We start from the raw sequence: 15,751 nt of genomic DNA, 5'->3' as shown, positions 1-15,751 counted from the left end.
TTTGGGGACACTGATGAAGGCACCCGTCCTATGGCTTCTGTCCTTCCTTGTGCATCCCTGATCAGTGACCTCCCGACTATCCATGGAGTCTTTTTGTAAGATTTATTGCCAAAATTATTACTTTATTAGTCCGTACTGACTCTAATGGTTTATAACATTCTGTACATGCATATAACACACGTGGAGTCATAACAAATAAACACAAGGCCTCCTGTGTAGCTCTTGATTTGGAGAATCAACCACTCTGTGGATGAGTCGGAATCTCACTTTTAGCATAACTTGTAGTGGAAATAAGCTGAGGTCTAAGGAGCAGAGCTGACTGCACCAGGCTGCTCCTTCATTCAGCGTCTTTTAAGACTTAATGTGTAGCACCCCTCCAGACACACGTGGGAGCGTCACAGAGCACAGCACAGCTGCTCTTTGTGCAAACCTTACAGCTGGACTGAAGCCAGCTGTGCAGCTCAGGAGGCAAAGCTTGGAGAGAGCGTCCAGAGTTGACAGCGGTGGGAATTGTCCCAAGGGGTGAAAGGTGCGACCGCTGGCTCTGATCTGATGGGGAGTTACTGTTTGTTTCTGCATGAGGGCAACTGGAGGGGAGCGCAGACATGCTGTCTTTCTTCATGGTAAACATTTGCTTTTCATTTCCCGCTTGCGTGTTTTCTGTGAATCCTGTCTGCACACTGCTCAGGAGTAGGCTTGAGATTTTCTTGAGATTAGCTTGCTGAACCTGTTGTTTCTCTCCTTTGACTGTCTTTGGGTCTGAATTTTAGTTAGCACGATGAGGGTTGGTGTGAGTGACTCGGCCCTTTTCCTTAGGTGCTGTGCAGAGCAGATGTGACTTCTGGTGAATCCTTGTGCAAACATCTCTTTGTAGCTGTCTCAGTAGATAAAAGGCTTTAACATTGTCGGTCTCCACCTTCCCCTCTGGGGCAGTGGCTGTCCGCCCCCCCCCCCTTAGGTGGAAAATGTGGAAATCATATCATATTGTAATCATATCCTTTGCAAACAAATGTAGGAAAAGAGACCAATAGAACACTTTCCCAGCCTTGTCTCATTCATTATACCTAAAAGGCTCCAAGAAAACTGGAGAGGTGGGTTTCTGGTAAGATCTTGACTGCGGAGACAGGTTGCTTTTATTTTTCCAAATTGTGAAGGATTTAAGGTAACATTTTTGCCTAAAGAAAATTTAAAATCAATTAAGTTTAGTAAAGGGACAGTAAGTCATCTAAACGGAGGACCTAAAGCATGTAAATACCATTTTATCCTGCAGTTACTAGGAGCAAGTGAATGTCGCCACGGATGGTGTTCTGAGCACAGCCATGTCTTTGCTGGTCTGTTGGCTGATGTGCTGGGTGTCAAGGGAAGATGTTAAACTCAGTGAGAGGGTGCAGGCGTGGGACTGAGCAAGTGGTTAAAGGTCAGGTGGCCAGCCACTGAAGGGAGAGTCATCGAGCTAGCCATTTGCTCCGGAAGTGTTTACAAAGCTAGAAGTCTGCAGGAGGGCTTGTGCTCAGGGACTCCGTGTGCTGGGTATTGATGTTCTGGGTTTGGATATATATTTATTGGATATTTATTTATTTATCTGGTATATTATTTTGAGACAGGGTTTTGCTGCATAACCCTAGCTGGCCTCCTGTCCTCCCTCCTGCAGGGATTTTTTTTTCTCTTTTCCTGCAGGGATCTTAAGTACCCAGCCAGAGTCACAGACGATGTGTAGAAACACTGTAGTCTGATAACTCTCACACAACGTGCAGAAACACTGTAGCCTGATGGCCCTCAGATGATGTGTAGAAACACTGTAGTCTGATAACTCTCACACGATGTGTAGAAACACTGTAGTCTGATGGCCCTCAGATGATGTGTAGAAACACTGTAGTCTGATGGCTCACAGATGATGTGTAGAAACACTGTAGTCTGATGGCCCTCAGATGATGTGCAGAAACACTGTAGTCTGAGGAATCCTGTGCCTACAGGTAGGTGGAGACTACAAACTGAGAACACTGAGTTAAAGACTGTGGGCAGGTCAACCAGCAACCTAACAAAACAAAAAATTCTAGGAGAAGCCAGGCAGTCTTCTCTTAGCCTTAGAGAACAGAAATAGCAAGCAGATTTTAGCTATGTGCTGACTGCAGATAATGGGCACTGGCTGTGAGCTCCACAGGAGCTCTGTGTCCCAGATGCCTGGGTCTTGGCCAGTTGAGCAGCGTGATCTTGCCATCTCTGTTGGGTCATCAAACCTTCTTATCTGTGTTTAGTCCAGGTATAGATGGCCCTAGCCATTCCATCATGACATCATCTGCTATAGTACCCCTTACATGTAAGAGAAACATTTACTTTTTACATGACAGGCATCAGCTTTGTTGCCTGGGAAATTGTTCCCTGCTCCTTTGACACAGTGTGCTGTTGTGGGAACTGCAGGATGCGTTCCTGCCACCCAGCTCCCAGCCGCCTGGCTAGCTCATCCCCCAAAATAACAACACACAAACTGTATTTATATAAACACTGCTTGGCCCATTAGCTCTAGCCCTTACTGGCTAATTCTCATATCTCGATCATCCCATCTCTAATAATCTGTGTAGTACCAGTCTTACCAGGAAAGATTCAGCATGTCTGACCTGGCGGCTTGCTTCATCGCGTCTGGCTCTGAGAGGAGCTGCCCTGCATCTGAGCTCACTTCCTCTTCCTCCCAGCATTCTATTCTGTTTACTCCACCCACCTAAAGGGTGGCCAATGAAATGGACCAAGGCAGTTTCTTTATTAGCCAATGACCTTCCTCCATCAGTGTGCTGCTATTACCACTGTTGGTAATAGAGTTTATTATTTATTCATTTTGGGACAGGGTTGTAGATGGAAGTTTCTGTCTTGCCTGGTCCAACAGCTGTTCAGTCTCAAAGAAATACACAGGGACTTTTTATTTGTTTGGCCTGTTAGCTCAGTCTTTTTACTAACTAGCTCTTAAAACTTAAATTAACCCATAATTCCTGTCTATATTTTGCCATGTGGCTTGGTACCTTTTCTCAGCGAGGCATTCTCATCTTGTTTCCTCTGTATCTGGCTGGTGACTGGGTCTCTGCCTTTCCTCCTCCTACTCTGGTTGCCTCATTCTCCTAGTCTGGTTGCCCCGCCTATACTTCCTGTCTGGCTACTGGCCAATCAGAGTTTCATTAAACCAATATGACTGACAAATCTTTACAGTATACTCATGGGTGTGGGGTGTGCTGCCCACGTACTCGTGGGTGTGGGGTGTGCTGCCCAGGTATTTGTGGATGTGGGGTGTACTGCCCAGGTACTCGTGGCGTGGGGTAGACCTACCAGGGGCTACACCCTCAAAACTGACTCTCCCACCCACAGAAGCTAACAATACAAGGTTTTTTTTTTTAAATGATCCTTTATTTCATAATTCTCATGTTCTGTCTCTGATCATAATCTTGCAAAGTGATTTAAAGAATAGAGAGAAGTTTCATGCCTGTTGCTTTTGCTGTTCCCATCAGCACCCAGCTCTGTCTTATGGCTCCTTTTGCACACAGAACACCTGCTCTCCCAGCTTACAAAAGGAGAGTCACATGTTTTCTCTTGCCATTCCAGGGCTGTGGACGCAGACCCTAAGTCTGGACTTTTGTTTCCCTGTCCTCCGCTTCGAATGCTTCTCTCACAGGAGCAGACTATTTATGCCTCTTACTGATTTGTACAGTCTTCATTTTAATTGCTGGAATGAGATGGAAGGGTTTATTTTGACTCATGGTTTTGGAGGTTTTAGTTTATGGTCACTTGGCTCTGTTGTTGCTGGCCTATGGCAAAGTCCTATCCTGACTGAGGGCCCATGGTAGACATAGGTGTGGGAGGCAGGTCTCCAGTGACGTACCTCCCTTTCTCCACTTAGGTCCACTCCCTAGATCCCTTTAACACAGCACCCTTGTTTGTTTGTTTGTTTTTTCTAGACAGAGTTTCTTTGTGTAACAGTTCTGGCTGTTCTGGAACTCCCTCTGTAGACCAGGCTGACCTTGAACTCACAGAGATTCACCTGCCTCTGCCTCTCAAGTGCTGGGATTAAAGGTGTGGGCCACCATCACCTGTACTAACCAGCACCCTTTTAAAGCTACGAATCCATAGGTGGATTTATTCGTGACGTCAGATCCCTCAGGACCCAGCCGCCTCCCTTCACTTCTGAACACTGCTGAACTGGGACTGAGCCATCAGCCTAAGGGTAACATCCACAGTCCAAACCACAGCGCTGCTGTGTCTGTCACCGTGCATGGAGTGGTGTAGTAGAGGTTTCCGGAGTTCTTTCTTTGCTGTTGTAAGAGGTGAAGTAAACTGTGTTCTTTGGAAACTGAGAGACCAGTGAGCAGTAACTGAGACGTGAACAGAAGACAGGCTGCCATGTTGGGCCATGCAATGGGTGACACATCACTTTTCTTTGGGATCTCTTTTGCTACAAGTACAAGCAAAATTACTTTTTCTTGGTAATGCAGCATGGCGTGTGTGTGTGTGTGTTAGAGAGAGAGAGAGAGGGAGAGTTTTTGTCTATGTGCTGTATGGTAGGAGGATTGTCAGCAGGGCAGGGAGCTGAGGTCTGTCTGGGATCCCACTGTCTCTCTCTGATGGAAACAATTCACTATTGCACGTTTCCCCTTATGCAGCAGTAAAATAGCTATTATTAGAGCAACTTTCCCTGTGAGCACCTCAGTCTGTGGGGATGGGAGGATAGAGATGAGGTGATATGCTGTAAACCACATAGAAGGACTAATAGTTCCACGTTTAACACTACTATCACGATACACATTTGTATGCACAAACATTCTCCTTAGATTTTCAGAAGGCAGCATGCATTTATTTTCTGACATCTACTTTAGCTCCTAATGAAATGGGATATCAAATAATGTTTGTTGAGACATTTAAGAAATTTAGATCATATCATCTAAAAAGATTATTGTTATCTAGCACAATGGAGATACTTTTTCAAGTTAAAGTATCTCTAAAACGTAAAGGTTGAGGCTGAGGAGGGCTCAGTTGATAGAATGTCAGGACGCTGGATCCCAACACCGATGTAAAAAGTTGAGCATGGCACTGCATGCCCATAATCCTAGCACAGGGGAGGTGGGCACAGGACATCAGATCCATGGAGTGTACTGACCAGCCAGTCTAGGCACTTGGTTCAGTAAGAGACCCCTGCCTCCAACAGTAAGATGGATTCCAGTGTTGACCTCTGACCTCCACATGCAAGTGCACACACATATACACCCACATGTACACACACACAGTCTTAGCCAAATGTAGTATACACCTGTAATCCCAGCGTGTGAGAGGTAGAGGCATGAGGGTCCAGAGTTTGAAATCAATCATGGCTACAAAGCAAACTCAAGGCTAGCCTGTCTACAAAATCCAATCCAAACCAAATGCCCCTTCCATATTCCAACATCTCCATTCCAGGTGAGCTAGATTCAGTCTTTGCTTGCTACACCCAGAGATAAGGAAACAAACTGAAGGCAGTAAAAAGCGCTTTCCTTAGACAGTTTCCCAGTTGGTAGTTTCCCCATTATAACTGATACCAGTTCCCCCAGGCATTTTCTCCCCTCTCTTCTGCTGCTGCAGCACCCTCCCCCCACAAAAGGTGACTAGGGTGCAGTTCTTCTTAGGAGCTCTGTCTGGCCATGCCAGTCTTCCCAGGGACCTCAATGTCCAGAGCGGTTGTCTTGGTAATTCCCTCTTCATGCTTGAGTATTTCGCTGTCCTTTCTCTACTCCTCTGTTCTTATCTAGTTTGTTGATAAGGCCTCTGCCCTGTGTGACAAGCCTTACGTGCTCTGACGTCCTTGGGAAATCACAGTTTTACTGTGAGAAGTAATTGCGGGTTCTTCTGGACGTAAGTGCCCTCTGGAGGTTTCCCGAGTCTTTCTCTTCTAATGGCTTTTCTTACTGCCAGCGGAAAGCTGACTGGAGTTTGGAAGTTAATACTGTTTTTAACTGTACACTCAAACAGCCTTTTCTCATGCTCATTGATCTTTTTTGTAGCTAATAGACTGTTTTCCACATCATAGATATTCAAATATTTGAAGAAAGTTTTTTTCCCTCATAAACCACCCCAACCTTTGTTCTAATAATTGCTGGTTATATTGATGGAGCATTTATTTTTTTTTCCACCATTGTTTGGTGAATTTTTTTTGGTTGAACTTGAATATGCTGATTCTTCTTAAAACATATGGTATCTATTTAAAGATCTAAGTACTTCCTTCATTTTATAAAGAAGCACTACAGGACTAAAGTTTTTAGGTAAATAACACCTTATGCCCCTTCTGTTCCAAGTGAATCTGTTAATTTTTTTCTTTGTTGTCTTCTTCTAAATTACTTCTGGTCTGTCTGGGGCAAATGCAAGGTTGTCGTTGACTCTGGCCCACTTACTCGATTGTTAGACATTTTCATGATATCTCTAAAAACAGTAGCAGCTCATTAATATTTCTTTTTAAAAACCTGTTTTCAATGCTATGGCTTATTTACTTGCGCTTTTGTCTTGCTTTTTCTTTTTGATTTTCTTTATTTTGATTTTTTATTTTATATTACAGACAAACAGTAACTTTCTCCTTTTATCTTCCCTTCTCTGATTTATGATAAATTTAGTTTCTTTGGCCTGACGTTTGCTTCAGTAGGCAGTCTTCCTTCAAGTACCTCCCTGATTGATGTGTAATCTTTGATATCTCCCATTAGCCTCCAGGATCACTAAGTTCAAGGCCCCCTTGGAACCTAAGGAGCCCTGCCGAGGAGCTGAAGGCCTTCAGAGTCCTTGGGGTGATTGACAAGGTAATTCTTCAGCGTCTCTTCAAGAGTTCAGTCATAAATCGGCTGCATGCTGACATTCTGTCTTTGAAGCTTTGGATCTTAAGGATATGAAACAAAAGGAAAATGACTCAAATGCATCTGCACTTTAAAATGCCTGAGCAGCAGGGGAGCTTTGCTTCAGCATTCAAGTAAGGTCATGCAGAGTACATTGTGCCAAGGAGAAGGTGTGCATTTGCTGGCATTCCGTTGAGTAAGGGGTTTTAATTTTCTGAAGCGTGGTGGTAGAATGGTGCGCTTTGTGCCGTTAGATTTGTGAATTTGCAGCTGTTAAACATTAATCAGTACAGTCATCCTAATGGTCAGAAGGAAGCATGGAATTCCTGGTGGCTGTCATTTATGAGCACCACTGTGTGCCCACCCCCATAGTAGGAATTTATATAAAGTGGTTTATGGAATCCCTCTTACAATCCCATTATCTGCATCTGGATGGGAAAGTGATACAAAGACATGGAGGAACTTGCCCGGAAGTCCCATAGCCAACTTGGAGGAACTTGGTTGACTCCAGAAACTGCTTTCCCAGTATATTGAGCCCCTTCACACACATACACACACACACACACACACACACACAGGCATGTACGTATGCACACATGCACACATAAAGCTTGGTGACATATCAATATTGCCAAATGTTTATCAACACTGAGCCTGCCAATTTGCGTGCTTTGGAAATACTAGATTATTCTGCCATTATAACTTTAAGGAAAATGCCACTTAATGTTGACATAAATGAATCTTGACCTCTTGACCACTCGACATTGTTCCAAAAACACCTTAGTGTTGCTCGTTTTGGGTCACCCAATGCCACTTGTCTTTTGAAGTGTTCTTGTGAGTCCGTGGTGCCTTTGAGCAATCCACAGTGCAGCTCGAGGAGCTTGGGCAAGCGCTCACAGTTTGAAGTGTCCCAGAAAGAACATCGAGTCAGAACTTTCATGAAGTAAACATCATTGTCCCAGATAAACCAGTGCCAATGAATCCGAGCTTAAAGAGCTCTATGCAGTGGGACTTTTTGTGTTGATACAGAGCCTGTGATACTCTGTGGCTGTTTCTGTGGCCTTTGCATCATGGAGAACATTCTGTTCAAGAGCAGACTGAATCAGACAGTAATTTAGTAGATTCGGGTGTTGTGGTTTGGTGAGAACATGCCATCTTCCTGTGCTGTCTCAATGCCTCTTAGAGTTGTATCTTTTTTTTTTTTAAATTAAAATAATTTTTTTTATTCTTTTTTAATTAAAATTTCCAACTGCTCCCCGTTTCCCATTTCCCTCCCCCTTAGAGTTGTATCTTATGACTGTGGCTGAGCCTCAAGTCACACTAAGAAGTTCTGGTAATCGCTAGGAGCCCCACAGATGAAAGGAAGCGGACGTTGGCAGTGGAGGGATCCCTCTGCCATAGTTGAGGCACTGTCCATCGCTGTCTGTCTCTGTCAGCCAGTGTCTCTCAGATGCCATTTTCTAAGTGGTGCGAAGGAGCTCTGTGTCTGGGAACTAGTCAGCTTGGCAGGCAGTTGTAACTCACAATAGCATCTCTGCTGCTAAAATATGAGCAGGTGGATTTTCTGTTGTATTAAGGAATACCTTAAATACAGGTCTTAGAAACTTGGGGTTTGGGAGAAAGATGTTGAATAAATTCAGATCTAGGAAACACCTACAAGGTATGACAGTGCTGGTCGGGACATCAGTTTCTCTAATTCTTATTCATTTTAGTGTTTGCTTTTTGTGAATTATCTTGTGTTGTTTATTAACTTAGCAAGTTCAGTTTTGTATTGAACCTCATTAGGAAATACATTTCATTAACCTCCATCTAGAAAGTAAACGAAGTATTTTTATTATTGCCTACACTGTGGACTTCACAAGATCAGTGTCGTGCTGTTTCATTTCTTACCACGTTCTTTGTGCCTAGAATCAGCCCCGCACACCATGGGCCCTCCATGCTGTGTTGAATGAGTGAATTGAAAAGAATTTAAAATACATTGTAGAGCGACACCTACTGGTGTAACGTGGGGCTGCTCCCTAGAACCTTTCCACAGTGAGTGTCTATTGAGAGGGACAGACAGTCATGCAGTGGCTGTTTGCTTTCTTAGTGTTCAGACAGAAGGAAGTAATCATTTAGTGATCTTCTGTTTCTTAGTTGGGATCGTAAAATCCTTTATGCAACAAGAAATTGAAGCACCAGGACTCTTAGAGCATAGATAAACAGGCCTCCATTTTGTTGCAGAAATGGTCAGGCTGAGGAAGGCCTTCAGAATTCTATTAAAGGAAGGCCAGATGTGGAGAGAGGGCATTTTCACCTGACCAAATATGTGTAGACTTCAGGTCTTTGAGGACTGGAGCTCTGTCATGCTTTTTTAAACCGCCTCGTCCTCCTCGTCCTCCTTGTCCTCTTCCTCCTCCTCGTTGTCCTTGTCCTCCTCTTCCTCCTCCTCCTTCCCTCCTTCTCCTCCTCCTACCTTCCTCCCCTCCTCCTCTTCTAATCCTCCTCCTCCTTCTTCTTTTTCCTCTTCCTCTTCCTCCTCCTCCACAGGGTTTCTTTGTGTAGCCCTGGCTGCCCTGGAACTTGCTTTGTAGACCAGGATGTCTTGGAACCAGGCAGTCTGCTCTGCCTCCTGAGTGCTGGGATTAAATGTGTGAACCACCAGTGCCCAGATAGACATACCTTTGAGGGACTGGTGTCTTAACCAAAGATGGACTAGATCTGAGACCTTATGAGCTTCTTGTCAGTAGAGGTATCCAGGCAATGGTGGGTATGTCAGTGGAGATATGCTGTGGTCGGAGCCAAGCATTTAGTGGACTTCGTACTAGAGAGCTTTGAAGATTCCCTTCTGCTCTCAGATGTGCTTATAGACGTTTTCCTTGTGTGGTGGCAGAAGAAAAACGAGAGAACTGGTGGGTGCCGAGGGTGGGCTCCCTTCATCTCTGTGTAGGTGCCGCGCCTTGTGCTGTAAGCGTGGGAGGCGTAAGCATGCTCTGTGTGTCCCAGCGCACAGCGCACATACAGTTCACTGGAGGTCTGGATTGGCTGTTTGGCTGAGATCAAGAGCTGAGAGTTTCTGGAGAAGTTCATTGCTGCACAGCTTGCCTGCAGGGTCATATCCTCATCAGCAGTTAAGAACCTTTGTCAAATTCCTGACCTTGCAGTTGTGTGGATGTTGTATAGGTTCTCCTCGTAGACGGCTAGGCGAAGAGTAAACAGGACACTTTGAGATATATTGCGACTTCCTGTGAGTTAAAAAAATTCAAAACGAAGAAAAGCTAGAATCAATGGAATTGAAAACAAGAGATCAATAAGAAAATTAACCAAACTAAAGGCCAGTTTTCCGACCATCAGTGAGATTACTAAGCCTGTAGAGAGGATAATTAAGGAAGAAAAAGCTTGGTGTGAGAAGCCAGGGAGGCATAGCACTCTACCTTGTGCAGCAGAAAGCTCGGATATGATGAATTTAATCACCAAATGATTTTTCCACTACCTTCCTAAGAGACAAAGCCGTTAACTCGCAGAGAAGGAACAGACCATCCGGGGAAGTGCACATCTGTCTGCTAAGGAGATTGAGTCCCTACTTACTAACCACCTAAATAACAAGCAGTAGGCCCAACTGGAGCAGAATTCAGTATAACGTTTACAGAATTCATTGAGCCAGTCCTCTATAAAACCTTCCAAAAATATAAAAGGGCACTAGTGGTGTGCAGATTGGGAAGGAAGGTTCCCGTGTAATCTGAAAGAACTGACAGACTCTTGGACTAATGGATGGTTGCATCAAGGCTGGAGGACACAAACCTAATACAACATAATCAGTTGCTTTCCTATGTGATCAACTAGAATCTGAAATAAAAAATAGTCTCGAGTGGTGAGGACATAACTCAGTGGTAGAGGCTTGTCCAGTAGGCACAAGGCCCTGGGTTTGATCACCAAGCCTCAGCCAGATGTGGTGGTGCATACCTGTGTTGTAATAGGAGCGGCGGGCTACGTTCCTGGCACCCGGCCGCCAGCACGGCTAGCTTTATACCCGAAATAATTACACAGAAACTATATTCTTTTAAACACTGCCTGGCTCATTAGTTTTAGCCTCTTATTGGCTAGCTCTTACATATTGATCTAACCCATTTCTGATATTCTGTGTAGCACCACGAGCTGGCTTACCAGGAAAGATCTTAACCTGCGTCTGTCTGGAGTGGGAGAATCATGGTGACTCACTGATTCGGCTTCTTTCTCCCAGCATTCTGTTCTGTCTACTCCGCCTACCTAATTTTCTGTCCTATCAGGACCAAGCAGTTTTCTTTATTAGTTAACCAATGAAAGCAACAGATAAGATACAAGACCCACCTCCATCATTTCCCCTTTTTCTGTTTAAACAAAAAAGAAAGGCTTTAACTTTAACATAGTAAAATTACATATAACAAAACAGTTATCAAGCAAGAATTACAGTTACAATATCTATATCTATTTTATCCTTTATCATAACTAAGGAAAGCTATAACTAACCATTCTTCAACTCCATCAGAGACTCCAGAAGGATATAATATTTCCTAAACAAACAAGAAATAAGAAAACTCTAGAAATGACAGAGACATCTCGCTGCCTAGACAGTTACCCAAAGTTCCTCTGTACCGTTGGGGCATCCATCTTTGGCCTACAGGCCCATAGTATCCAGCAGACATTTCCATGAAGCAGAAAATTCCAAAGATAGTTCAGTCACTTTCTGCTGTATCCTGCAGAATGTCTCGCAGACTCTTTCATGAGTCAGGAACCCCGAAAGACCGTCTCACATTTTGGCAAGTTCAGCAGTCCTTTTTCTGCGGGTTCTTTGTGTCCAGTTCATGCATCAGTTCAGGCAAAAACAGTTTCGTGCCCAAATGGCTAACCAACTCCATAAGGAGCCTCTTCGATGTCCATCTTCCTCTTGAAGTAGATTGGTGCTGCCAGGAGCAGATGTGTCTCATTGTCATGAAAAGTCCTAAGTTATTAAAACATTTAAATGCCATATTCTGCAGTCTTTGAAAGATATGAAGAATGCCTATCTAACTGAAATACATCTCTATATATCTAGAAAATCTAACTAACATGACTACAAATTTGACTATTATTGATAATTACCCATTAGCAACCTATATTTCTTAATTATATATTACATTTTTAAATGAACTACACAATCACAATACCTTAATCAAGATCAGAAATACATATACATATAAAAAATTGACCTTAAAATCCACACCAATGCAAATTATTCATATCTATCATATCCCCCTTTAAATGTAAAAGAACATTTATAAACCATATATGGGAACATGGACACAGTTTTTTCTCTCCAAACTGCTTCCTGCTGAATGGGGGCGTTGTTAATTAGGTCTTTCATGGTATAACCTGCGTGCCAGGGTCATCTCAGTTGGCAGTTGAGTGAAGTAATTTTTTGAGGGTGTTCACAGCAACCTTTCAGGAGGGCGTGGTCTATCATACCATATTGGGATAGAAACAATCCACAGGGTCTCATCCTCTGTGAAAACAAAAGAAGAAACTCCTTTCCAAAGCATCATGTCCTTAGACCCAAATTCTGAAGTCATAATACCCTTATGATATCCATTCTTGGCAGCCCATATAATGAAATGTCTCTTTGTACTTAGCTCCTTCACAGTCAAAAATTTTAAAGAAAACACAATAATACAAAGAATCCAGACTCTCTGTGAATTTTTTATTTTTACGTGGCTTATTTTTCTTTATTTCTCTTAATCTATAATTATCTGTACTCTGTCTCTTTAAAGACTTTACCCCCTTTTTTAAAACTATTAACTTCATTCTCTATATTCTTTTTCTATTTCTCTGTCCCAAGCCTACGTACACATCCAACACTGTGATCCATTTAAAGTTCTTTTATGTCTGAATTCATCCTATTGTGTATCTGTAATTTTTTACTGTCCAGGAGCACTTCTTAAAATGTTAAGCACTTCTTAAAAACTTAAGTTGCATCATGTAGGGGTAATACAGTACTGCCTGTTTACTGCCAGTCTAAACCTTAATTGCGCTGTTGTTATGGTAATTATGATCCTTCCTTCCTGAGGTCAGCTCCTGCTTCAGATCCATTTAGTGCCCCTGAGCTGTGAACAGTTCCAGGCACACAGCAAGTCCACATTGGAGCCACACTCAGCAGTTTAATTGTGAGACTGAGTGTGCAGCACAGAAACTCTTTTCATCCAAGTTACAGCCAAATCTGACACGCAAAGCACTGCGCAGTCTGAAAACATCTCTGTGTATGGCGACAGGAATCCGCCATGCTCTCCCGCCTGACTAAATCTGATTCCGCCATCTGCCCAGGCAGGAAGAGCTGAGCCAAGGGCATGGTCTTAGCTACTTTCCTCCCGATCCTGAGCCGGAACAGAAACATCCAGTCCCATAAAAGCCATTGAAATGCTTTAAAGCCGGAGTTTGCACTGGCGGTACAGCCCCCAGGAAGCCGTGCTTTAAAATGAGGCAGCGTTTTTTCCTGCTGCTGTTGCCGAATCAGGAAATCTCTCTACAGCAACCAACAAACAGCAAAAATCTGTGTTAAACTCTCTCTCCCTTATTTTTAAGCCTTCTCAGGTTTTTAAGTGGATTTAGTTACCACGTTGGGTGCCACTCTGTTGTAATAGGAGCGGCGGGCTACGTTCCTGGCACCCGGCCGCCAGCACGGCTAGCTTTATACCCGAAATAATTACACAGAAACTGTATTCTTTTAAACACTGCCTGGCTCATTAGTTTTAGCCTCTTATTGGCTAGCTCTTACATATTGATCTAACCCATTTCTGATATTCTGTGTAGCACCACGAGCTGGCTTACCAGGAAAGATCTTAACCTGCGTCTGTCTGGAGTGGGAGAATCATGGTGACTCACTGATTCGGCTTCTTTCTCCCAGCATTCTGTTCTGTCTACTCCGCCTACCTAATTTTCTGTCCTATCAGGACCAAGCAGTTTTCTTTATTAGTTAACCAATGAAAGCAACAGATAAGATACAAGACCCACCTCCATCATACCTGTGATTTCAACACCTAGGATTCTGAGTTTGAGGATAGCTTGGGTTACATAATGAGATCCTGTTTGACCCCACCCTCCCTCTAATCTCCAAACATTCACTATAATTTCCATTAGTGTCCCAAATTAAATTCTGATGTATAGATGTAAGCAAGTATGCACATTATCTATATAAGGAAGACTATTTAATCGTGATGAAAAAAATCAAAGAATTGAAAAATTGAGAGTCTCAGGCATGGGTAAGAAGACCCTTGTCAAGAGCAAGTCAGTTCTTTTCAGCCTGAACTGTGGATTCAGTGTAGTCTGATTCAAAATCTCAACAGGTAATTTTATGGACATCAGTGATCTAATTCCAGAATTTATATGAAGGGACAAAAGACCCCAAATAGCCAGAGCAATATTGAAAGAGAAAGGTAGAATTCAGGATCGACCCTTTCTGAGTTCCAGATTTATGAAGTCTAGCCATCAAGATGGTTACAAGCTGGACTTTGTAACTGTGAAAGATGCTATGAGGGGATGACAGACAAGTCTAATAGACTGAGAAAATACTTCAAAAGACGGCTACCAAGACTGTATCCAGAACATGCAAAGACTGTTACAATCCAGAACATACAAAGACTGTTACAATCCAGAACATACAAAGACTGTTACAATCCAGATCATACAAAGACTGTTACAATCCAGAGCATACAAGGCTGTTATACAGAACCTACAAAGATTGTTACAATCCATAGCATACAAAGACTGTTACAATTCAGAACATACCAAAGACTGTTACAATCTAGAGCGTACAAAGACTGTTACAATTCAGAACATACCAAAGACTGTTACAATCCAGAGCATACAAAGACTATTAGCTAGAACATAGAAAGACTGTTACAATTGAGAACATACAAAGACTGTTACAATCGAGAACATACAAAGACTGTTATCTAGGACATACAAAGACTGTTATCTAGAACATAAAAAGACTGTTACAATTCAGAACGTACAAAGACTGTTATCCAGAACATACAAAGACTGTTATCTAGAACATACAAAGACTATTGTCTAGAACATACAAAGACTGTCACAATCCAGAGCATACAAAGATTGTTATCTAGAACATACAAAGACTGTTGCAGTCCAGAACATACAAAGACTGTTACAATCTAGAGCATACAAAGACTGTTACAGTCCAGAACATACAAAGACTGTTACAATCCGGAACATACAAAGACTGTTACAATCCAGAACATACAAGGACTGTTATCTAGAACATACAAAGACTGTTACAGTCCAAAGTATACAAAGACTGTTACAATTCAGAACATACAAAGACTGTTACAGTCCAGAACATACAAGGACTGTTACTATCCAGAACATACTAAGACTGTTCCAGTCCAGAGCATACAAAGACTGTTACAGTCCAGAACATACAAGGACTGTTACAGTCCAGAACATACAAAGACTGTTACAGTCCAGAACATACAAGGACTGTTACTATCCAGAACATACTAAGACTGTTACAGTCCAGAGCATACAAAGACTGTTACAGTCCAGAACATACAAGGACTGTTACAGTCCAGAACATACAAGGACTGTTACAATCCAGAACATACTAAGACTGTTACAGTTCAGAGCATACAAAGACTGTTACAGTCCAGAACATACAAAGAGTGTTACAGTCCAGAACATACAAAGACTGTTACAGTCCAGAGCATACAAAGACTGTTACAGTCCAGAGCATACAAAGACTGTTACAGTCCAGAACATACAAAGACTGTTACAATCCAGAACATACAAAGACTGTTATCCAGAGCATGCAAAGAGCTCCTAAAACTCAGTGATGGCAAAAGAGCAGGCCTCAGTGTAAGCAATGGCCTGTGGCAAGATGCTGTGTCAGGGCATGTTTGTGTGTTGCATCAAGGACTGCT

General features: G+C 42.9%; 1 protein-coding gene across 9 annotated transcripts in view; it reads left to right on the top strand.

Annotated features, from left to right (window-relative positions):
* The window catches only part of Rps6kc1 (ribosomal protein S6 kinase C1), a 190,815-nt gene that overhangs the window by 70,277 nt on the left and 104,787 nt on the right, over positions 1 to 15,751 (top strand). For all 9 annotated transcript variants that reach the window (XM_057770939.1, XM_057770940.1, XM_057770945.1 and 6 more), the window contains one exon: positions 6,702 to 6,794. In XM_057770939.1, coding sequence (XP_057626922.1) covers positions 6,702 to 6,794 — 93 coding nt within the window. The remainder of the gene's footprint in view (positions 1 to 6,701; positions 6,795 to 15,751) is intronic.

Source organism: Chionomys nivalis, chromosome 5 (genome assembly GCF_950005125.1).
Source record: "Chionomys nivalis chromosome 5, mChiNiv1.1, whole genome shotgun sequence".
Lineage (NCBI taxonomy): Eukaryota > Metazoa > Chordata > Mammalia > Rodentia > Cricetidae > Chionomys > Chionomys nivalis.
This window is presented reverse-complemented; position numbering and strand designations above follow the sequence as displayed.